General features: G+C 32.7%; 4 protein-coding genes across 4 annotated transcripts; 2 read left to right on the forward strand and 2 right to left on the reverse strand.

Annotated features, from left to right (window-relative positions):
• Positions 1-292: 292 nt before the first annotated feature.
• On the reverse strand, positions 293-4,712 carry LOC107024044 (sperm-associated antigen 1). The gene is made up of 3 exons (XM_015224924.2): positions 4,361-4,712; positions 1,703-1,891; positions 293-1,180 (listed from the first exon to the last, which is right to left on the reverse strand). The coding sequence occupies exons 1-3, from the start codon at positions 4,541-4,543 to the stop codon at positions 791-793; spliced, it is 762 nt and encodes a 253-aa protein (XP_015080410.1). The 5' UTR covers positions 4,544-4,712; the 3' UTR covers positions 293-790.
• A 1,000-nt stretch (positions 4,713-5,712) lies between these two features.
• LOC107024045 lies at positions 5,713-6,513 on the forward strand. Its single transcript, XM_015224925.2, has one exon. It carries the CDS (start codon positions 5,814-5,816, stop codon positions 6,414-6,416), a length of 603 nt encoding a protein of 200 aa, XP_015080411.1. The 5' UTR covers positions 5,713-5,813; the 3' UTR covers positions 6,417-6,513.
• A 117-nt stretch (positions 6,514-6,630) lies between these two features.
• LOC107024043 (probable LRR receptor-like serine/threonine-protein kinase At1g56140) lies at positions 6,631-13,980 on the reverse strand. Its single transcript, XM_015224923.2, has 24 exons — positions 13,802-13,980; positions 13,469-13,646; positions 13,323-13,394; positions 13,175-13,246; positions 13,024-13,095; positions 12,869-12,940; positions 11,960-12,031; positions 11,782-11,856; positions 11,563-11,634; positions 11,392-11,463; positions 11,227-11,298; positions 10,933-11,004; positions 10,787-10,852; positions 10,324-10,386; positions 10,151-10,204; positions 10,001-10,065; positions 9,294-9,673; positions 8,979-9,177; positions 8,741-8,905; positions 8,320-8,438; positions 7,921-8,131; positions 7,572-7,803; positions 7,332-7,482; positions 6,631-7,125 (listed from the first exon to the last, which is right to left on the reverse strand). Exons 1-24 carry the CDS (start codon positions 13,908-13,910, stop codon positions 6,757-6,759), a joined length of 3,084 nt encoding a protein of 1,027 aa, XP_015080409.1. The 5' UTR covers positions 13,911-13,980; the 3' UTR covers positions 6,631-6,756.
• A 9,893-nt stretch (positions 13,981-23,873) lies between these two features.
• On the forward strand, positions 23,874-24,505 carry LOC107025440 (auxin-responsive protein SAUR71). Its single transcript, XM_015226227.2, has one exon. The coding sequence runs from the start codon at positions 23,936-23,938 to the stop codon at positions 24,314-24,316; it is 381 nt and encodes a 126-aa protein (XP_015081713.1). The 5' UTR covers positions 23,874-23,935; the 3' UTR covers positions 24,317-24,505.
• The last annotated feature ends 333 nt before the right edge of the window (positions 24,506-24,838 follow it).

Raw genomic sequence — 24,838 nt, forward strand, 5'->3', positions numbered from 1 at the left:
AGCTTAGACTTTGTATTTATCTTTTAAAAAAAGAAGTAATTTCTACTATGTGTATGCATGTACTTCACTTGTGAATTTAGTAACTAAAACGAGCTATCGATCATTAACTTTGTCTAAACAAGAAGTTGGTGTACTTGGAACTTTATCTCTAAATAGATACTTAGGCCTGTAAAGTCGCAATCAAACCTGAATTTCAAATGTTACAATTAGTTTCATTAACGTACTTTTGAACTTTATTCCCCTATCCCCCCCCCCAAAAAAAAAAAGAAGAGGGGATTAGAAACCAAAGGTGTGATTCCCAAAACAAAATATGCTTTGCTAATGTAAAAAGATACAACACAATCCCCAAAAGAAGAAGAAAGGTATGTTCCTCTTCACATTGATTTTAACGGAGAAACACACTGTTGGTGGTCTCACAATTCATTCATTCAACAGAATTATGCATCCAAAGACGTAAATCTACAATGTACCAACACCAGAAAATTGTACAGCCAGCAGCCTGGACACCAGTTTTCCGGAATGGAAAACAGCACTAGCTAGAGTCACTGCCAGAACCATCTCACTCTGGCAGAGGATATCCCAGTTATTGTGGTTCTCTCACTTCATATAAAATGTACATTGTTTCTATGCTCACAAGTATAAGGTTTCTATCAACATGAGCCACGTGATGCTGAATGAAACAAAGTTAGCGTCATTTTGAAGCCCAATAGACTTTCAGCACTCTTCATATGAAACAACAAAGAATTGTATGGCCCAATTCATGCAATTTGCATTAAATACTTTCTTCATCTTACTTAACAGCTCGTACACCAATAGTTTTGACACGGAATCTATACTGAGGTTGAGAATCATTGTCATCATCATCGTCATCGTCATCTTCACTAGACTCATCTTCAACCCTATCCCATCTTGAATAGTCAAGCCGTGAATGTCCTTTTGGCTGTGGGATTGCTTCCCAGCTAGACGACGGTTGTTCAGACGATTCCATTTTTGGAACATCACTGACTTCAGTTGTCTGTTTGACACTTCCAGACTCAGCTTTTATTGTGGTTACTTCCAAAACATCTCTTTTGTCTTCTCCTACATCAACTTCAGTGGTTTCTCTATTTGTACATTGTTCTTCCCAATCATCATCATCTTCTTCAAGCTCTGCTTCATCTTCAGGTATTGGAGCAAGGGACTTTCCTTGAACAAAAGAAGAAACATCTCTAAATTACCATCAATGAAAAGGGTCAGATAGACGAGGAAAACAATCTCGTTTACTTTGAACACTTTTCGCCAAGAAATAAAGAATCATGAAACCACTACTCTATATGATCACATAAATTCGACTATATGGTGACTCAACTACAAAGGAGGAAAGAAAATCAGAATATAATGAGAGTCAATTCATTTGCTTGACCAATTTATGCCAGAAGTCTGTCCTAATTTGGTTGATGTTGATTTCCCTAAGAATTAGCAAAGATATACAAATGCTTAATTATGACATTTTGATTTAAGTTAATGGTAGCATACAAATGTTTTCTTGAAAAAAATATACATGAAAACTTTACTCCATCAAGCAGCACCATAATGTAAGTAGAAAGAGACATAGGCCCATTATAGCAAAGCCATAGATAGAGCCACAAAGGGTAGAGAGAGAGTTGGTGAAAAAAGTAAACAAACATAAAAAGAAAACCCAAGAGAAAGGCAGAATGACTACCAATTGTGTCTTCAGACGGGCATGGAGGTTTTGATACACTTCTGATGATGGATTCAATTCAATTAACCTGTTGACATCAAAAAGTGCTGAATGGTACTCCTTGAGGGTGACTAAGGTTTGAGCGCGCAACATCAGCGCGCCTGTGTGTTTTTGATCAAGTTCAAGCACCAATGTGCATTCATCTGCTGCCTGCAACATGAGATAATAACCATCAGTAAGCTCAAAGAAAGCACTGAACAGATAAATCCTCCCTCCTTTCTCTAATTTATCCTTCTTCAAACAATAACAAGAGGAACACACAGTATACTGCAGTAACACAAACTATAGCAACCAGGCATCATTTTTTTTGATAAAATATGCTCAGAAAGAAGGCCATAAATATCTGACAAGAGACAAGTTCAACGCTGTTGGAGTACTGTCCGTTATTAGGATCATTTTTTTGAGAATGAGTACTGTCCATTATTAGGATCATCATCAACAACTGCTTCAAGTTTAACGGTTTATTAAAAATGAGACTGAGTGATCACTTCTTCTGCTCACTCATATGCTTACTACATTATCGATAAGGGAAACCTAAAATAAAAAGAAATTGTTCGAGCTAACTTAGATATTTCTATTTTCTAATGGGAAACACAATATGCTAGTTTTAGTAATTAACGAACAAGGTATTCAAAAAAATTTGGCTGTATTCGGGTATCAAGCAAATCTTGGATACATAAAACTTCACAATTACCTAGTTATCAATTATGTACACAGCCCGGTCATTGAAAATAAATTACTAACATCCACTGGTGGAGCTACAGCCTTGGAAGGGTGGTCAGCTGAACACTGTTTGTAGAGCTGAAATATCATTTTTAACATACAATCATTCACTCTTGACACAACTAAGAGTGATAGCTCAGCGGCCAAGGCTGGTCTGACTTTCTAAAGAGGCACGGGTTCGATTCCTACAGCTATTATATGTGTACATCTTTTTTAAAGTAAAATAGAACAAATAAGGTGAGTCGTTCACTAACTCTTGCTGCTTGTGCTGAGAAAATATACTCTCATATTAAATATTCTTCTTAACGGGTTCTTGTGTTATTATTACAAGAAGACAATGAGAAATATTTTATTGCAATCAAAAAAAGGGGAAGTATTTTTCATTAGAAGCTACTCCCTCTCTTTCAGTTTATGTGATACTTTTCGTTATTCAAGATTCAAACTATGTAAATTTTCACCAATATTTTAAAATGTATTATTTTTATCATATTGACATGAGAAATATCATAACTTATAGTAATTTTCATAGAGTTCAAACATAGTGTTGATTTAATCCAACTTAGCTTCAAAGATTAGTCAACTTGACACTCGGAAAGCAAAAAATATCATATAATTTGAAACGGGTGGAGTATTATTTATAGGCATCACAAAACTAAGCACAAGACATACTCTTTTATTTCATTATTCGAGATCTAACTCAACCTCAAAAGCTAGCTCATAAAAGGAAAACTTTTCAAGACCATATAAAGAGGCTAAATTCTCCTCATCCCACAGATGTGGGATTCAACACCCACCTCACACTTAGATTTGGACACCTGGAGCATGGACAAGTTATAAGGGCACCCACCTCACACTTAGATTTGGACACCTGGAGCATGGACAAGTTATAAGGGGGCCCAACATCGGTAAACCACAAATTGGAATGGGCCTAGCTCTGCTATCACGTTAAATAGACCTTAGGCCCAACTCAACCCTAAATGCTAGCTCATGACGAAAGTATTGCCCAAAACCTTATGAAGAGTCCAAATTCTTCTCATCTCACCGATGTGGACACTTATAATACAATTTGATAATGTTTTAGGCAATTTCTTAGTGCCTAATGTAATGAAGAGATATTTAGTATTATTTCTAATGAGTTTATCGATTAAAAAGATTCAAGATATAAAAAATTTTCAAGTAGGATTGAATAATTATTTGGATTATGCTTTCACTAGAGGAATTTATTTCTTCTCCTTTTAAGTTAACAAGTGCTTTTATGACTTAGCTAAATATTATGTAGCTTCACTAAAAAAAATTGTGCCCTTTCATGATTTTTCTTCTTTCATTTTTTTGTATTTACCTCTTCGAAGTTCGAACATCCTTCGCTAAAATCCTGGCTACGCCTCTGCTAGAGTCCAATACAATATTCACTTCATGATGCGCAAATCAGTTAAGATCTTAAGCTACTCATCCAAGTCCTTGTATTTTGAGATATAAAGAGCCAACCAACAAGGAAAATCAAGGACCTAGAAAACCAAAAAAGATGATTGAATGAATTGCTATCTATGGGGGTATCCAATCCAAGAAAAAGAAAGTTGATTTATTGATTTGGAACTTAAAGTCCAAGCAAGTAGGGTAAACATTAAGTTTAAAAAGGAAAAAGGATAACCCTTTTTGCTTCATTTGAACCATGTTATTGCTGAAAAGAGAAAACTTTATAATTCATTCTGAATTGAGTAAAAGATTGAATTTCAGCTATTTTCCAAAAAGAGCAACCATTTGTTACCACTGTGATGGTGTCACAACACTATATATCAACTAGCCATTCGAAATCAGAAAGGTCAAAGCATCAAGTTCAAAGTTTGAGAGGTCGAATTGAACAAATGTTTGATGTAATTCAATAAATAAAGATGTAACCTTTTTGAAATCGTGAAGTTTGAGGAAACAAGCAGCACGATTACTGTGAAGAGCGATCTTTTGGGAGTTTGTTTTAGCCAACGAAAGAGCATCGGTATAAAAACCCAGAGCTTGGGCATATCTACCTTCCCTGTACATCTGGTGAGCTCTTTCGATGTTGTTGATGGCAGCTGATGAGGCCATGTTTGTATGTATCCTAATTCGAAGAAATTGAATCGAATAACAGTAACTTGAATTTGAAAAATTAGGGGAATTGAGGTGGAAGAAAATGGACGAGGGCAAAGCAAATAGCGGAGCGGCAATTGTGTGTATGAGAGGGAGCAAAGTTACGGGTCAGTCCACCCTTTTACAAAATGCTTATGATTCAATTTAATTTTGACTATTAACTAACAACCACGATAATAACATATTTGGTTATTTCAACTTTTACAAGTACGAAATTACTCAACTAAGTCAAATATTATTATTTAACAAAATTTGTTCAAATAAAAAGTAAGATTAATATAATGTGTGATTAGTCATATATTGATATTCTAATCGAGAAAAAAATGTACTTATATTATTAATGTTCTCCAAACAATGAATATATAATTGATATTTTGTGTTATAGTTGTACCTCAATATCACAATTAATTGAATATATGTAACATTATTTCAGTTTATCACTTTATCAGAATAAATAAGTCCATAACCATTTGGTGATTAGATACATACTCATGTGATTAATCAATAGACGAAAAAATTATATAATTTTTGTAATTTAATCAAGGTACTCTGTCTAGTATCAAACTCTACAAGAGTTTTTTCGAGCAAATGGTCTTGTGTTTGTGACCATGAAACCTTTGATCCTTTGTTAAACAGAACGGCAATAGAGAATTAACTTTGATTCTCATCCAAAAAGTCACAAAAAATCTTTTTATGCCATATAGATGTCATTTTTAGCTTAGACATCTTTTTTTTATGACAAGAAAAAATATACAAGATAAAAATATTTCTCACTTAAATATCTTATACTATTATAATTCTCCTCGGACATCAAAAACAAAACTATACAATTGTACGAGATAAGCAATAGTGGAAGATGTTTATCAATATGATTCATAGTAAGCATTTTTGCCACTTAACAAATAATGTTAATTAGCTTCTTCAACTTGTAAACTATTCAAAAACCTCAAAAGGAAATTAGGGGAAAAAAATCATAATGATAAATAATTCTAGTACCTTTTCCTACTTTCTCAAAAAAAGAAAAGAAAAAAAGATATATATATATATATATATATATATATATATAGTAAAATAATGAATCCAGATCCAGCTAAGATTTGGTAGATCTGTAAATATAGGGGAGTCGGTCACATTTGACGAAATCGACCGTTACATAATTTCAAATCCGAAAGGACCGTTAAAAAGGAGGGCTCCTCTTCATTCACTCTCCCCAAATCCCAAAGCTCCAATGGAGAGCAACAGTTCAATCATGGAATCCAAGCCCTCACACCCACTTCACCAAATTGCAGAAACCCCAACTCACAAGTTGCTTCTCAAACAATGGCTGAAAGAAGAAGAACTCATCCTCAACAGAATCGCTACCAAAGAAACCCAAATCGATTCCGTCCGAAATGAAATCACTCAGCTCTACTGCATTTTCTTCCTGTTCCATTCGATTTCCCTTATGCTTTTATTCAGTGCTTCCTCCAAATGGGCTTCGAAAACTGGGCTCTGCCACCGTTCATGGATCCCGTCAATCTGTTCTCTCCTCTGTTCTATGGGTATTATTTGGGCTGTTAGGTACAAGACGGATACAGAGAGTCACTTAGAGAAACTGTTGGAAAGAGAGAAAGAGGATGGGAAATTACTGGCGAAGTGTGTGGAGGAGCTGAAGAGAAAAGGGATGGAATTTGATTTGTTGAAGGAAGTTGATGCTCTTAGGAGGGCTAAGAGCTTGAGGGTTGAAGCTAAGGTGGTTCGAAAATGGTCAGCTAGAGACTTTGTGTCTCTGTTTTTCTTCTCTGTTACTTGTCTGGTACTCGCTTTAACCAGGACCATTTTGTGTAATTGATACTTACTACAACTGAATCGGAAATTAATTGTGGGGAAGTTGCAGAATATACTCTTCTGCATTTTATATTTTAATTTGATTCTTATTTGGCGATGAATTTTTAACATTTTCAGCTTTTGGTAGATTATGCATTTTATATCAATAGCCATACCAATTCATGCCATCCCTACCTAAAACTAAACTACATGGGAGAAAAAGACTTGGCATAGCAATCTCTCAACGAAAACCTATGGTTATAATAATATACATGCAGAAAGAATCTAACCTATACACAAACATGCAAACAAAAGGGTAAAAGTTTATCTCTCGCTTCATCTCTGACTGAAAAATGCAAAAGATTTCATCTACCCTCTCCAATGATGTCACTGAGCATTGGTGTGTCCTGACCTGATGGTGAATAATTTGTAGTTGGGGCTCTACTTGTACCCACTGATGAATCTGGCATTTGCGAAGAATGATCACTCATGAAGGTGGTTGTATCTTTGAATTTCCAGTCAGTCAGGTATCCAGGTCTCGAAGTCACAGCCGCAACCTCAGCATCTCCTGTAAGCATTGCTATTGCACGGGACATTGAGGGTCGTAATCCTGGGGATGTTTGAGTGCATAGTAGAGCTATCCCTATTACTTTTTTCACTTCTTCTACATCAAATTCAGATAAATTTGCATCCACTAGCTCAGTTTCGCGCTTGTTCTCATGAAGCTGCCAAGCCTAGAAGAGCAATGAATATGGTTAGATCTAAACAATAAATGTAGGAACCACAGTACAGCATCCTTCAAGATTAAAAAAAAAATAGAAATTGCAAAGGAAGATATTCTTCCATTTCGTTAATCCAAGTGGTATATCATTCCTGATAAGCACTTGGAGCAGCAATGAAACTAATACTTTACTAAAAGCAAAGAAGGAAAGGACTTTACCCACTCAAGAAGGTAGATCTTGTCTTCTTCCAAGCTCTCATCAGAATTTGTTCTACCACTGACAATTTCTAGAGCTACAACTCCAAAGCCAAACACATCAGCCTTCTCTGTCAGATGTCCGCGCATGGCATATTCTGGTGCAAGATACCCTCTACAAGAAAATGCTAATGAGAATGAAACCAAACTATAGAAGAAAAGGAGTCTAAGAATATGACACATTTTCCATTTTCAGGATCTTACATTGTGCCAGCAACACGAGTGTTTATATGCGTCTGTTTGTCATCATAAAGTTTTGCCAATCCAAAGTCTGAAATTTTTGGGTTTAGATCTGCATCAAGCAGGATATTACTGGCCTTGACATCTCGATGGACAATACGGACTCGAGATTCCTCATGAAGATACGCTAGACCCTTTGCTACTCCCAAGCATATCTGGAAGCGTGTTGGCCAATCAAGATATAGAGATCCTTTCTCTGCGCAATTGAAGCTATAATCTCAATAATCATTGTATAAATATCAGCAAGTTTAATTTTTTTCATCTCTTATATGAGGAAAGGCAGAAATTCCAAGATATTGTATTTCATTAGTACCAAATAATGCTTGATCAAGACTCTTGTTTTCAAGGTACTCATAAACAAGTAATCGCCTGTCTCCCTCGATGCAGCAACCATAGAGCTTCACAAGATTACGGTGTTGTACAGCTGATATAGTAGCAATCTCGGCCACAAACTGACTCTTTCCTTGGTGTGATGCCACAGACAGTTGTTTAACAGCAACAACCCTCTCATCCTCAAGTGTTCCCTATGGACCACAAAAAACTGGTTCAACATTCAGATGATTTCAATAAATCATTTCCTGTTTGCCATTATTCATAGCAAACAAGAAAGCACAAGTATTTAGTCATGAAACATAATTTCTTGATTTTGGAGAAAATTTGCAATATAGGGAACACTAGTTACTTCGGGACTTCATGTGGAAGAAGAGATTACCTTGTAAACTGGTCCAAAACCTCCCTCTCCCAGCTTATTAGAAGAAGAGAAGTCACCAGTTGCAGCTCGAAGTTCTGAATAGCTGAAAGTGTAGGGTCTGGTATCTATCCCCATGAACTCTGCAAATTTGAAGAGAAAATGTCCTTAATAAGCCGAAGGCATCAATTTCTGAGACTTACACCCTAGAACATACATTATACATTATTTCATAAGGTGAATATACTGAAGGAATGCATATGCTAACTCCTTGCATTAACTCTTGCTCAACTAAACCAAATTGTCAATATCAAGAACAAAAAAAAGAATCTTGAAATGGAAGTGTTGCTAACCGACTTTCCAAGTAGCAGTTAAACTAAAAGATAGATATATCACTTGAAAGTCGAAAACGGAAAACCATACAAGATCAGATTGCATTTCTTACCTTCATCTTCCAAAGCCTTCTGCTGTTTTCTTTTCTGAATTAGGTAATAGGCAGCAAATAATGAAATCAAGCTTATGACTCCAACTCCTACAACAATTCCCACAATCAGACCGGTCCGGTTCTTTTTTGTAGTAGGAGGCTGGTTGCTAACACTGGGTTCAAAATCTGTAGAAAAGCTTAGCACTGTGAGTACAGTTCTGAGTGCCTCATTTAAGCATCTAGTTGCTGTATGTAATACCTGGGGTTGCACTGATTGCTGATATGGAAGGTCCATATGTGCTTTGTATAGGTACACAGCAAGTCCCTTTTCCAGCCCAGTGAAGATGTATCTCAAGATGATTATCAGAGACCTGAGCAGTAAATTGCCTTTGAACAGCTGCGAGGGATCTTCCCCCAGCCTCCCTCTTTATGTCAAAATCTTTCAACTGCCGAACTCCCTGGAAAATGATAACCATAAAATTATTAAAGTGATGCTCTTTTTGGACCCAAATCATTCCAATATTTCTTTGTTTATGAATAATATATGTTTCTCTATTTTCAAAAACAATCATACCTGTACATAAATGTCAAATACACGTCTTCCAACACTACGCCAAGTTGGGGGATTTAAGATTTCTGACTCCGCAAAATGGAGAGTCACAGTGTAATTACCATTCTCAAGGCCCAAACCATAGTATCTGAGTGATCCAGCGGAAATTCGTGCAGTTTGGTAGAGCTCAGAGTCCAAGGTGTTTGTAAACTGAGATGAGGTGAAGCTTGTGAAGCTCTGATTTGGACGATCAGAATGCAGACCAGCATTACTAACAGCCCACCTCCCTGTATTAGTCATGAAATATGTTGCTGGACCCAGAGTCTCATTCTCACTCTCATACGATATCTGATCACTGGATCTTATTGCACGTCCTCCTCCACATTTAATTGCAAAGTCAGAATCTGTAAATTATGAAAGTCACATGTACGAGAAGATAAGAAACCAGTACACGATTTAATATTAGAACATAAGCAGTAGAATAGGGTAGCAGATGTCCTAGTTTCTTGGTAAACGACATGTCATAAGAAGAGAAAATGTTGGACAAATATTACAGAATTAGGTATGTTACCTTAAATGGACGAATTCAACTAAATGGATATTGACCCATTCTGATATTGTGGTTTATAGATACAAAATGTAGAACAACTATTTTCAAACTTATTCATACTAATGAAACCAGAAACTTGGAGTAGGATTTTTGTCCTCAAGTAATTATAGAAAGCACTTACATATTGGACGTCCTCGATTGCAAGGGAAACTCCGTTGAAGACAATTTAACCCCGAAGGCAAAGAACTGAAGACAAAGGAAGTATCACCCGTTTAAGTTCTTCAAATAAAGAGACAACTATAATTTTGCTGTCAACTAAATTTCTGATAACCTGCTATCTGATTGATCTATTTGTTCTGTTGTAAAGTTGTTGGCAACTAAATTTCTGCAAGTTTCCAAGTATCAGAGTTAGCATGCTGATCACAGTCAAGACTGAGACCAAAACGTAGAGAGAAAAAAGATTAGGTTAAGCATTATATAAACTTCAGCTATTCTCATACTTACAATTGCAGATTTTCATTGATCCAAGAAGGGAAGTTTCCAGATAACTCATTGTAAGATAAATCTCTACATGCAAAAATGGAATGATAAGCATTTCAGATATTTTTGTGCGCAAATATATAAAACATGTCAAGCATTTATATGTAAGAGGGAGAAAGTAATTTAGAGTTTGCATGAAATTGCAGCATCAGTTCAAGAAGGCCATAAGATAAAAATAATTTGAAGACTACATGCTATACATACAATTATATGCTAGATATTATGAATCGATCTAGTAAAGCGTCTGGTGTTATCCTATCAGTATTACCTAGTAAAGCCTCAAAGTCTCAGTAAGGAAGATGCTGAAATAACTTATAACAGAAATAGTTCTTCATCCTCCTTAATAAGAAGGTGAATATGTTTGAAAGTTCAGCATACTCGATCCAACAGAAAGGATATCGATCATACAAAAACAAGAGTTACTCACATAGTCTGGAGAGACCGTATCTTCTGAGCTGGCAGGGCGCCTGTTAACTTGTTATCACCAAGAAACCTGATGATCGAAAAGGGAATTAGCACCTGAACACATAGTTAAGGTGGTATCAAATATAAACAATTTAAATCATCTGTTACAAGTGAGTCAGTGAAGTCAGATTGAAAAGTGCATCTGGAATACGCCCAGTCAAATTGTTGAAGCTCAAATCCCTAAGAAAAAAATAAAATGAAGGTTAGACCAAAGGGGTAGTAACTAGTAATTGATCAATATAGTAGCACATGAACTTGAGTTGATATAGTAGCACGACACTTTTACAAGTGTTTATGCTCACATATGATGCTATAGGTCATATAAGTGAGATAATTAAAGTTCAATCCAAAAGACTGAGGACTAAAAATGTTTATAAGAACGTTATCATGCTCAGAACTCACAGTAGTGTCAGGCTCTGATATTCTCCAATATTACTTGGGATGGAACCTGAAATATTGTTATTTCGTAAAACCCTGGAAATACCAAATTTAGTTGGTCAGAGAAGAAGAAAGAAAATATAATGTCAAGATTTGTAGCATGTGGTGCTATGTCATATTGTTCCTTACAGCTTGCTTAGAGACTTCATATTCCTAAGGAAGTCAAGTGAAGAGCTCCCATTGGATAGATCACTTATTCTCCTGATAGTTATGCAGCAGATGAAATATCAGATTCTGCTAAATGTAAAAGGGGGTTCTAAACTATGAACAAAAATGATAAAAACAGATGCAAGAACTCACAGATCGGTTAAAGTGGTTAAGTTGGAAAAGGAAGCTGGTATTGTACCCTCAAAAGCATTTCCTTCGAACCTCCTGTGGCAATAGAAAGCTCAGTCACAGACTATGCTAGGAGATGCAGCAATAGCATTATAGCAATGCTGCAAGAAAAAAGAGACACACCATTCTCGAAAGAACTCAAAAATTAAAAACTGGAGATAGTTCAAGTAACTGTGGTCTCACAATACAGTAAGTTTTGTCCAATTATTTCCAATGAAATCAGGAATCCTCCCTGTAAAAGCATTATCTGAAGTCCACCTGAAACACAAATAGTTCTTTTTCCAGTTAGATTTATTATACACAAGTTTCTCCAAGTAAAAATTGGAAGCTATAGAAGAAACTCTTTACAAAGAGCTCTTACACTTGTTCCAACTCCTGCAGTCTTGCGAACGTCAATGGTATTGGTCCACTAACACCAGCGCTGTTGAGATAACTAAGCAACGAAATTGTAGTTTTTTTTCAGAAAAAAAAAAAGAACATCAAGCTACAGAAATGACAGAATAATTAAATATAAAGATGTTTCTGTAATAAAAAAAAACAGTTTCATACATCGCAAAAATCCTAAGAACATGTGAAATTTCAACAATCAAGAAGTCTCAATTCAGGAGAAAATAACTTATAAACCTCAAAAATTAACTTTCATTTCCTAAGTTTGAAAGAAACTCTCATGTATTTGTTATGTTTTATTGTTTGGCATCTGGTATGTCTGAAATGCGTGCTATATATTTCAATTTATCCTATTTCTTTTTTCCTTTCTATTTCTGTATGTTGCATGTTTAAATTAGAATTTTAAGGCTTGAAACATGTAGAATGGAATGAGAAACAAAAAGAAAAATGGGCAAGGAAGATTGATACTAACGTACATAAAATGAGAGATATTGTCTTAGCCATGTTGATTGTATTCTATATTTACGATTCATGTGACAAATATTAAGAACCTAATATAGCTTATCATAGTCTTCAGACAAGGAATGATTACTTTATACAGAAACCAGAGAAGGATTGAATTAATTATACTCCTCGTCTAGCATGAAAATAGATCAAGCAGAACATAGATTGCATTAGCTAGAGCGTTGACAAACTCCTTCTCTACTAGTATTATTTGAAGATTTTGCATTTGATGTGTATATATATATATATATATTGAAACAATGCAACACCATCTAGATTCAGTATGATGTTGACGAACAAATAACATATTTCTCATGCAAACTCCAACAATGTAACAATTAAGATTTGAATGTTAAAACATGAATGCATCATAACTTACATTTGTGTCAGTTTTGTTAAGTTTCCAAGCTCTGAAGGCAGAGGGCCGGAGAAGTTGTTTGTGCCAAGACTCCTGCAAATGCAGAGATGATGCCCTTGATAGATGGATAGATGATATATCATGAAAGCAAGGACATAATAATTATAAGAACATACAATGATTGTAACTCAGTCAACAAGCCAAGTTCCTTTGGAATCTCCCCTGACAAAGCATTGACGCCAAAGGTTCTGAAGACACCAAACATTTAAATTATGATCTGAACACAAAATATGATGATTGAGCATAACTTAAATAGAGTAGACTTACAGCCATTTCATTCTAGTGAGGTTGCCAATGGATGGGGAGAGTGTGCCTGTTAAGTAATTTTGGCCCAAATTGCTGCAATTTGTAAGCAAACTATGAGTAGTTGGTAGATAAAAGATGAAACTAGTATAAGTTAGGAGGAAGATTGTACAGATCATCGAGGAAGGTAAGACTCCATAATTCCTCTGGGATTTCACCGACGATGTCCAATGCATAAACTCTCCTGGGAAATAGAAGTGATATTTTTTTGTAAAATAGAATCGGTGGATCCAACATGTAACTAGTAGAGTGACTTACAAGCCAGTGATGTGACAAGGAGTTGTGTTGTTTGCAGAACAGTCGCATTTGATGGAAGGATTAAAATCTAGGATGGAAGTTGAATCAATGGCAGCTCCACTACATAACTCACCACTAATATTCCAACGATCTGTAGCTGAAATCCTCCAATTTTGGAACATGGAGTTCAATATACGGGCTGCACAACTATGAGACTAGATTAGTAGTAGCATATTTATTAATTAATTAAAAGAACATAACATGACACGAATGAAAGTGAATAATTGATGATTGTTGATTAAGAGGGGGAAGTTGGAGATGATCATAATTTGTTTGAAAGTAAAAAGATGTGACCTTCAGAAGGATCAGTTGTGGCATTTGTTTGAGCTACGGCTATCTCAAACATGTACATCAATATTAGAGTTGTGCTTGCCCAGGCCCCAGGCACCGCAGCCTTCTTCATGTTTGATTTGCGTAGCAGAACCAAAGAGAGAGAGGCACTTGCTAAATGAACAAACAATATAAATATATAATTGCACCTTGGACTAAGGGCTGCAGAAAAGCTTTCTTTTTTTAATATATATATGTAATGCTATCATCATATATATCACACATATTAGCCAACTTCCCTAGAAATCTATCTGTTCAAATAGTCCACTTGTCTAGTTTAATTTGATATATATCTTATATTCATATATTTAAAAATTGATATTTTTTTGGTTCTAATCAATATAATCAGGACACGATAATTGATTAATATCCTCCTTTTTCTTACCCCCTTTACATCAAATTATTTTGAGATTTAAATGATATAAATTTTAATATTTTAAAATATACTTTTTACATATTGATGTGATGATAATAGAAATTTATACTAATATTTTTATATAAACTTGATCAACTAAAATTTTACTCATTACTTATTGTGCTCAACTAAATAAATTTAATTCCAAAAATTAATATTTATAAAACAAAACTAATATGGCTATTTTGAGATGGATGTAATAGGATATATCACTCATTTATAAAAGTAATTATAATCAACCAATAATAGGTTGCGTTAATTGGTGAAGTAAAATGAACACATGGGGACTCAAAGGCTGATATTGATTAAAAGTAATAAAAAGTCAAAAAAGTTTGATAGAGACATAACCATTGAATTGAATAAACTAAGTCAAAAGATAGAAAGGAGAATATTATTTGCGAGTTAGCTAGCCATCAATATTCAATGAATGTTTAAACATTCAAATTAACAAAACTCAGAGTTGGTGTGCAGGAAACCGTAGGATAATTAATTCATAGTTGTTGAAGAATATTATATTATTAGTAGTACACCAAAATTCTATATATGGAAATAGTCGATCAACAATATGCACGGGATCTTTGTTCACATTATAATTTCAAAATAAACTTCCAACTCATGTTGTCATCCGAAAGTAAAAATGACAAAATTAACTCATGTAATACATAATTTGTCCACTCCGTTCAAGTCTTGTTGAGTTAATGATATGCCTATTTGATGACTCAAAAAAATTGGATTCGTTTAATTCAATCAATTAAAAAAATAAATTTATTTAGGCAACATATGGGACAAACACATAAATAGTTTGATTCGAGGATCGTTATTCGTGTTATACTTAAAGTTTTATAAGTTTATGTAAGATAAGCATCTTTTTTTTTTTTTATCAATTTCAGGTATATGATATCGAAGTTGAAAAGATTCGGACTATATGCAAAAGTTCCTCTTAAAGAACATAGTTGTCCAAATATATAACACCATTATTAATCTCTGATTTAGGATAGGGGAACTTTCACAAATATCCACTAAAAATAGCCTAATTACTCTCCATAGCTATAGTTTGATAATTACGATTCGTAGCTACATGTTATAGGGAGGAGAGAGGCGAGCGAGACTGGGAGAGAGAGGAGAGGGGGGGCAAAAAGTGGAAAAAAAGTGAATTGTATATGTATATTGGTTAGATAATTGTATATTATACATATGTTTTGTATATATGGCAACTGAGATTGAGAGAGAGAGGAGCAAGGTGAGTGAGATTGGAGAGGAGGAGAGAGGCGAGCAAGAGAGGGCAGATAGTGGAAGAGAGGTGAATTGTATATGTATATTGATTAAATAATTATATATTATACATATGTATTTGTATATTCTGGCGAATTTAACCGCGTAATTTTTCCTTTAGGATATGATTTTGGGCTAACTGATGGGCCTTTGAGATGCCACCTTTCTTTGGGCCTTAAATGGTTCATCTGTGAAACAATCGTTAATCTACGAAAGGGATGAATGAATACAAAGCTAATATTAACAGCTAAATAACGAGCTCGGAAATATACACAGAAACTCCATGTAAAAACAATTAAAGTCAAAAAGATTTTTCTAAATTAAACTTTACCCAAGCATAGGAACTAGGATACTACTTTTTTACATAATTTTTACACTATAAAAGATCAATGGCCGATGTTATAGTCTGAAATTATGCATTTGCTGGACCATGAAAACATAAAAATTATGTTGAAAAGCAAATACTTACCATTTAAGAAAATTGTAATTTGTGGCTATAGTTTCTCCAATTGTTGTTATTCGTCTGTTTTGTATAATTCGTTCGATTTGTATAAAATCAAAATTTATATAATTCGGTACTTGATTGTTTAAATCCATAATTTTCTTATATGCTTACCCTAGCTATTTATATACGATTTATGGAGAAATTATAATAAATTACATTGTTTGTATATTTGCATAATGGATTTCAAAAAAAATATACTAAGTGTATATATACATAATTTGTATATACTTACCCTATTTGTATATTAACAAGCGAAATATACAAACTGCTAGGAAACAACAAAATAGCTATGGAGCGCAAAATATCAAACCTATAGCTATTTATTCTTATTATATTTATGTTAGTTATTTTTGAATTTTTCTTAACAATGTACTGGTCCTCAACAATTTTATGGGAGAGATCAACTGTTCGTATTGACCCAAATATCACAAAAAAGTCCATCTTCATAGGCTGTTGGGCTTAGCCTTGTCATGCCCAAGTCTTGATGAGAACTTGTGGATTTGAAAATATTTTCTTATGAGATTACATGATTTTATAGTACAACGACCAGTCCAAATCTTTTCCCTTTAAACAAAGATATTGAAGAAATTGATTCTTCCACTATTTGAACATAATGTATTTGAACCATGAAAATTAAGAAAATCTTATGCCTTCTTATTTAATGAGCCCTACAAGTATGTTGTTATAGTTAAAAGAAAAAAAGAAAGGAAAGATAATAAATAAAAAACATGAATCATACTTAAATAGTGAATCAACACATGATAGCAATATAAGTAATTATAATGCCATATAATTTTAGTTATTATTGTTATGTCTGTTAAATAATATTCTTTCTTTAACCCTAAGAATGAGAAAGTCAAACAAAATTATAGAAACCCGATTCTAAATTAGCAAGAGGTCCCATGCATGTGATGCAATTATGGAGTATATTCTTCCTTAACCCCCAAAAAAGAGAAAATAGTATACAAAATTATGGAATTTATCTTTTGGTCGTTTAAGCCCAAATAATATATATAACTAACTATACAGGTCGTGACTATATATATGAGTTGGAGACACGTTAATGAAACAAAAAAGTAAAATGATTTAATTAGTAAACAAATGTTTAAATGAGCAGTCAACATAGTTTAAGTGGTGTTCACATGTTGTGGCTAATTAATTTCCAAGATCCATGATGTTTACAACACATTAATATAATTAGTGGCTTTTTCTTATCTCTAAAGGCACCATAATCTCTGTGCTTAATTCTTCTTCTTTATGATGTCAGTCAAATTAAACAATGATAACCTCTGCATCATCCTAATAGCTAGTGTGTGCATTACTATAAAATTATCATAATCATGATATATTTTTATGATCACCGTTATATATGCCTATGATTATATAACTATATAAATATCCTTGATATTTCAAAGTTCACTTTTAGTTTATTTTCAGCTTGACTTGTTCAAGTCGGTTATTTTGTGCAAATTTAATAAGAAGATTTTTCTTAATTTTGGTTAAAGAACATTATTAAAACACGAAAATTCAATTGGTATCATGGAATTATTCCCGAATAACTTGAGTTATAGAGAGTACCGTTCGTCAAACAAATTTATACTTCTTTCTATGAAATAAAAAATAATATCCCCTATAATATATTTTAAGTTAAACCTTAGAAAGTCAAAGTAATGAAATTTAAGTTGACCATTTCGAAAAAATGTCCCTTAAATAAATAACCGACAATTAACTCTACTATTTATCTTTTTTTGAGTCTTTCATACATCCAATTGTGAATATTCACAAACTTAATGATTATTAAGTAGTACTATATCATATCATTATTGATATGTATTAAGTTATAAATAATTGGTTTATAGTTAAACAGGGTGACAAGATCCTAGAAATAATAAACATAATTCCGATATAAAATAAGCAAAAAAATAATAAAACATTTTAATTAATTGAAGATAATGTACCTAATCACATAATACAAGGATTAGAACTAAAATTTTGTAATAACTAAAGGCCAATTATCCCAGTCTTAACTGATTTATAGGTGTTTAATTAACCCAAATAAGGAACATATTGTAACTACTTCTAATAATCAAAACCATATTGGAGTGATGATACGGTATCTCTTCATTTTAAACAAAATCTCTAGAGAAAATTGAAAATAAATATATAGGCATAATAAAACACACATTTTTTGATATTACTGAAACCTAATTGATCATAAAGACTGAAATAGTAATGAGGTCATGGTTGTAACGTTAAGGTAACCCTACCTTTTTGTTATTTAGTTTGAGCATTCCACTGATGAAGGCGAAAAGAAGATACTCTTATTATATCGTCAATGCACAAACTCCCTCACATTCACATTCCCTAATTAATTTTAGAATTTTATTTCTTTGGATTTGAAATTAAAACTTAGCTCTAATTATAAGAGAGGACTTGTTTTATAAAAAAATCTGTTGCAACAGATCATGTGATTGTAAATGGGAATATTCGATATTCTCTATCTATTATTTTATTAAGAACCTAAATAATTCTTTCTAAATACAAAAGCAAGTTAGAGTTTAAGAACCACAAAGTTTTTTGACTTCATTGATTATGACAAAAGAGTATGTTAAATTAAGTCCAATTGATAGCGTATAATTTTGACTTTTGGTCACTATTACTTGAAATTTAAATTGAATTTTATTGAATTACAACAAAACTATAATAAATAATATCTAGATTTTTTCTTGTCTCATAGAGAGTTGTTTTCTGGTCCAAATCCTTGCCAAACAAATATGTGAAGTAAAGAGGACCCAGTCTCACCTAAATTGCGTCGTTAGCATTCAACACAAAAACATGTCCTTTTCCCAACATGGTGACCCAATTTCACTTAATGTCCATTCACAAATAAATAAATAAATAGGAGTTTCAAATTTTCAATTTAAATGTCTTCTCATTTAATTTCGTGTTCCATCTTCTTAGAAATAGTCAACATTATACAAGACTCTAGATTAATTGTAGTATTGATTATATGCATGTATAATCCAATGTTTATTATTAAATAAATAAATATGACTTCCGTAGACGCTTGTTTTCAATTATTTTATATCCTTTCCTAATAATTATTGGGTTTAAAAAAATAAGGATAGATATTATTCATCAATTACCTTGTAACCTAGTTTAATGAATTGCGAGCCACCACATAACATTATCCTAAAACTTATATATATAGGAGCCCATTGGCTTCTTCTATGTGTATCTAAAGCTACTGAATAAATATAGTAAATCGATCGGAAGATGGTCAAGAACACTTAGCCATTTACTTGTTTCCCAAATTATAACTTCACCATCCGATTAGTAACTATTGACTTTGATATCAGTTGTCAGTCAAGGCCTCAAGTTAATCTAGTACTATAATACTGATGTTATTATAACGTGATATTATTTACTTTGAATCAAGACCAGCAACTAATTCAGTACGAGAGATAGTGTAGCTAACTAGCTAATTAATCATTTAAGGAATTTCAAATGGTAAAGTTATTAGTATAGAATTTGAAGAAGCAAGCTCATTCCTAATTTAATTTTATAATAATGAATAGATGTACAGATTAAATAAAATCTTATCTTTATTTGGCTTTTTGTAAAAGTGAAGAGATGAGTTAAGTGGACTACAACGTAAGCAAAAGTGGTTTGGTGAGTCATTAATATTTATCTTTGGACGTTGCATGATCGATCATCTTATAATCCTAAAAACAGAAAACACGTAAAGGAAATGGCACTGTTAATTTCACTGCGGATCAACTTTTACAACCAAAATAAAGTGAAGGAAAATTAATTACACACCTTAGCTTAATTAATTTGACCAAATGGACTCCAGCAGTGAAAAGTGAGAATATAGTTATAAACGTATTCAATAGTATTTACAGACTCCCGTCAAACATTTTTATATTCAAAGATATAAATAGTGTATTATTTTTGTTGATATTTTTAATTACTATAAAAAAAGATGTATATAAAATCATTATCAAATACATTAATAATATAATAAAATCTTATTATAGAGAGATAGGAGAATAATATAACACATAATATATTAAAAATAATTGGAAAAGAGTGAATTGAGTAATTTCAATATTCATTACTATATAATAAATCCATGGACTTTAATGCATAACCATTTCGTAAGCCAAAAAAAGGTATAGAACATCATTCACTTTTTGCACCTCAAATTAAATACTTATAATTATTCAATAATGCTTTTTATCCTAATTTGTTTATACTTTAACCTCTCTTCAATAAAGTAGGTCATACTTTGGCTAATTCCAAGATAATATACTCTCTGACAACTCATTTTTTCTTACGGCGTATGCGTGTATGTGGCATGAAAAAAATATTACTACTTAATTTATTTGATTTGGAGGATGAATCTTACGACATTTTAATTATTTTTTGAGATGTAAGCAATTTATAATAATAAAAATATTTGATCCTCTATTTATTTCCTTGATCCTCGAAATGTGAATAAAGGGAAAATATAATCACCATTATTGTCCTACTTTTATGTGTTTTGTCCATAACTATTAATTGGGAAAGCCATTTTCTTTCATTAATTTCACTATTTTACTATATAGAGTCAAGGCTTGTATACAAATTTCAGCAAAAGTGGGTCCAATTTTGAATATTATGAACCCTTTTTAAAGAACAATCCGAGTCACCCTTATTCAGTAATATTAATATTTTATTTGATATAATTGTTTTTAATTTAAGAAAAAATAAAAGTAAAGACAATCTTTCAACATGGTGGGGTTAGAAGGATATAAAAAGCAAAATAAATTGTTTTTTACCAAAATTAAAAAACGTTGTTAATTTAGGATTTATTGAAGGGCATATTTGCGTGGGACGTAAAAAGCAACGTAACTGACGCAAAAAGAAAGGGCGGTTCATGGATATTCACGTCACGTCCAATTGTCTTTTTTTTTAAATGTGAATATTAAATTATTAAAGTGGGGGCCCCACCTTTCCGTGTACGACTTGACTGTACGGCAACTAAGAAAAAATCACGCCACTTGTTTCTTTAATTAATACAATTATTTAAAGAATCCGATGAACAAAATATTCGTTTACTATTTAAAAATGGGTCCCATTCCAACTTTTGAGTACTCAATAATCTTATAATTAGTCATTTAATTGAGAATATAATAGGTAAGAAGAGTTGTATATTTTTACTTTTTATAATGTCATTTATAATATCTTTTTAGTTGATCACAATATATATTACTCCTATATAAGTATAGTTTTTAGTTATTTATTCCCCTTATTTTGAAAGAAAAAGACTATTTATATATTGAACAATCAACAGTACTTTTTACTACATCAATTTATGTGGAAAGAAAAATTTCCAGAACCAACTTATCTTAAACTCACAAAGCAAGTTAAAATTTCAGAAATTGGTAATAGTCGTCCTATCATTCTAAAGGAAAAAAAATAAAAAAAGCAGTGGCGTGACATTCATGTGAAATGAAACTATCAAGGTAGTTTTTAAAGAAATAGGTTGTGCATAGAGATGGTGGAATAACAAATGAATTAATTTGTATTGATCAGTACTTGTCTTATTCACTAATATAATTTCATTTATTGGCGTGCTGACATGTTAGTTTCTCCAATTAACAACTACCAAAAACGAACTTTTCTATATTTGATTGGTTCTGCATTTGCTTTATATATGGACCATAGTATAATAATTAAATTTTTATTCGCAAAAAATTGAATAGTTTAGGTAATTAATTATACGTAGTAGTTGGATGTATGTATGTCTTTTAATTTCCAGATAATAAATTACATAGTCTGTTATATATATATATATATCCAGCTTGTCTAGAAGATCTTTTATCCCAAAAGATGAAAATATTTGGTTATGGCTGTCTGGCAGTTCAATGTATATATCTTCTGAATTGTGATAGGGTTAAAGAATGGCAGTTGATCATCTGAGGTTTTTTGGGTTGGCCACGTGCTGCCACTCTGCTGCAAGGCATGGATATATTACTACGCTAACATTATTTGTTCGCAATTTGTAAGACAAATATTTATGTGATCGATGTTAGTAAGAGATAATTAAAACATATACGTGAAATTGATGATTTATTTAAAAAAAAAATACTCCATAAATAATCAAATGCAAATAGTTATCATACTAAAGAGAGTGTAGAACGTACGTGGTAGAGTAGTGGGACATGAATCAATACATAATTGGTATAGTTGATTTGATTGTCATATATATATCTCTATAGTAGGGGGTTTGGATTTTGGTGTCTCAGTTGACTTGTTCTTTTGTGATGTGAGGAATGGGGGGATTGTCCGCAGACAAGATTCATTAAACTTTCTCTTCTTTACCGGAACTCATAAATTACTAAAAATTAGTTTTTGTTTCTTTATCCTGTCGTAAATTAAAAGATTCGATGATTTTTGTTATAAAAATACTTGTTTCCAACAAATTAATAACAAGATACACACTCCAAAAAGTGCTAGTACCATTTAGTCAATTTTAGAAAGAAGAATTGGATAGAATAATATTGTATGATCATGCTTTTTGTTGGTGTTAGAATTATATTGAATGAGGAAAATATGTATCACGGAAACTTTGCTTGGAAAAGGATACCAAGCAGGGTAGGGTTGCCTTAACAAACACAACTTTTCCATGAGACATCACAATTCCAACGTTTCCACTACTTATTTTCGGCTCCTCCTTTTCTTTAATTTTGTTTCCATTTCACGCAACCCCACTTGTTCTTTTTCTCCCCCTAAAATATAACCTTAATCATATCAATACTCACTTTCAAATTCATATCTCATTATCCTGCATTAGCCTTATTTTTCTTTATATGCTATTTAGTAATCCACGTCTCTCGAGCTATATGCTTTAAATGAACAAGTATTTAATATTTTACTCTATATCTTAATAATTACTTGTAAATTTGTTTGAGGATTAATTTTTATTTGACAATGATATAGTTTCATGAATTTGGCATGCACCTTAGTTTATAGGTATTCCATATGCCGAAGTTTCACTGGCACTGTTGTCTACAACAATATTTACTTGCTTCTCTAGTACTCATTCCAATTAATCTAACATTCTTTGTTTAATTAATTAATGATTAAGCAAATTGGTGCGAATTACCGTCAAACCAATCCCTAGGTATGCGTGTACTCTATCAATCACAAATTTGTCTAAATACACATAATTAGTGAATGCTCCCTACAATTAAGACAATTTTCCCTAAATTACTTTCCCCCAAGCTTTGTCTTGTTTATGGTATTGGTAGGTGTCGTTAGTTATACGGTCCATTTGTACCTAGTAACCAATATTCTTTTGAGTAACTAGGAAAAAGTCTCCTAGGCAGAAAATTTGATACTTTTATATTCTTTTTTTAATTTTAATATTTTTTAATTAAAAATAAAAAAAAAGATTAATTTATTTAAAATTTTCTAACCAAAATATGCGTATGTGTTTATGCTCAATTGTTTATTAGAATAAGTGTGGGAATACGCTGTTCACTTCACTGTCTAACCATAGAAATAATTCCACTTATCTTAATTATTAATGGAAGAATATATTAAGTAAAAAATAAAAATGTCAAAATTAAAAAGAAAATCTATTTCGGTTTTACATATATAATAATAATGTAAATAAGTTTTGGATGGATGTGGTCAAATGTTTGCTTAATTAATTAATAAATGGAGTGAAATTAAGGTGAAAAAGAATTAGAAATGTGCACTAACAATAATTGTACCTGCCAAGTACGTCTATCTGTACCTCCCAACTATCCCTTGTTTGTTTAAAGGGAAGTCGCATCTATATAAAGCACCAACCTCCACACTCTTTTACCCTCAAAACACAGTTGTCTCATTAGTTCCAGGCTCCAACAAAAACATGAAGAAACTTATTCGACGTTTATCGCGTGTAGCTGATTCCTCCTCTAACTACTCCTTGCTCCGTTCTGAATCCTCTCGTCCCCGTCGCCTCCAATCCTTTCGTACCGGAAAGCTCAGATCCGGCACCGGAGTTCCTGAAGGACACCTCCCTGTTTACGTCGGTGATGAGATGGAGAGATTTATTGTAAGTGCTGACCTTTTAAACCATCCAATTTTCGTTGAGCTCTTGAACAGATCTGCTCAAGAGTATGGTTACGAACAGAGAGGTGTCCTTCGCATTCCCTGTCATGTTCTCATCTTTGAACGAGTACTTGAGGCTCTTCGGATCGGCGATGACCTTCAGGATCTTCTCACTGCTCTCTCCGATGACTTGCTTTAGCACAAATTTTTTCTCTGAATTTGCTCTGTTTTTTTTTCCTTAGCGCGGTTAGGTAGAGCAGATCACTTTCTGTAAATATATATTCTGTCATGGAAAAGGTGGAGGAGGATTTCAGCTAGCATGAAATGTGATTGACATATACTTATTTTGTTAACAATCAAGTTGCAATTCATCGTCTAATTAAATTAATTTTGAAAACGCCTATCTGTAATTTCATTCATTTCCAACCCTGCGTTTGGATCTGTAAAAGTTGGAACACCAGCTCATACACATGAATACTTCCGTTCCGGTGTGACAGTAAGGATATTTAGGCAAAAATATATGTTTAATTAATTAGATCATATTGATTCTGTCTCCGCTCAAAAATCAAGTCGATTAATTAAGAGGGAGGATATCTACTAACCAAGAAAATTATATATTAAAAAAAATACTCATTGCTTAAAAATTATTACTAGTAAAAAGTTATTTATCCACCTCATCAAAATTAAGAATTTCGTGAAGAACAAATTTTTATTTAAAAAG

The sequence above is a fragment of the Solanum pennellii genome, chromosome 7 (genome assembly GCF_001406875.1).
Source record: "Solanum pennellii chromosome 7, SPENNV200".
NCBI lineage: Eukaryota > Viridiplantae > Streptophyta > Magnoliopsida > Solanales > Solanaceae > Solanum > Solanum pennellii.

Coding starts and splice junctions, on each gene's coding strand:
- LOC107024044 (XM_015224924.2), bottom strand. CDS start 4,543: ATGGCCTCATCAGCTGCCATCAACAACATCGAAAGAGCTCACCAGATG. Junction 1,892..4,360: donor AACTTCACGATTTCAAAAAG/GTTACATCTTTA, acceptor CTCATGTTGCAG/GCAGCAGATGAATGCACATT. Junction 1,181..1,702: donor CCCGTCTGAAGACACAATTG/GTAGTCATTCTG, acceptor GTTCAAGGAAAG/TCCCTTGCTCCAATACCTGA.
- LOC107024045 (XM_015224925.2), top strand. CDS start 5,814: ATGGAGAGCAACAGTTCAATCATGGAATCCAAGCCCTCACACCCACTT.
- LOC107024043 (XM_015224923.2), bottom strand. CDS start 13,910: ATGAAGAAGGCTGCGGTGCCTGGGGCCTGGGCAAGCACAACTCTAATA. Junction 10,387..10,786: donor ATACGGTCTCTCCAGACTAT/GTGAGTAACTCT, acceptor TTTTGCATGTAG/AGATTTATCTTACAATGAGT. Junction 10,066..10,150: donor ATAGATCAATCAGATAGCAG/GTTATCAGAAAT, acceptor CTTTGTCTTCAG/TTCTTTGCCTTCGGGGTTAA.
- LOC107025440 (XM_015226227.2), top strand. CDS start 23,936: ATGAAGAAACTTATTCGACGTTTATCGCGTGTAGCTGATTCCTCCTCT.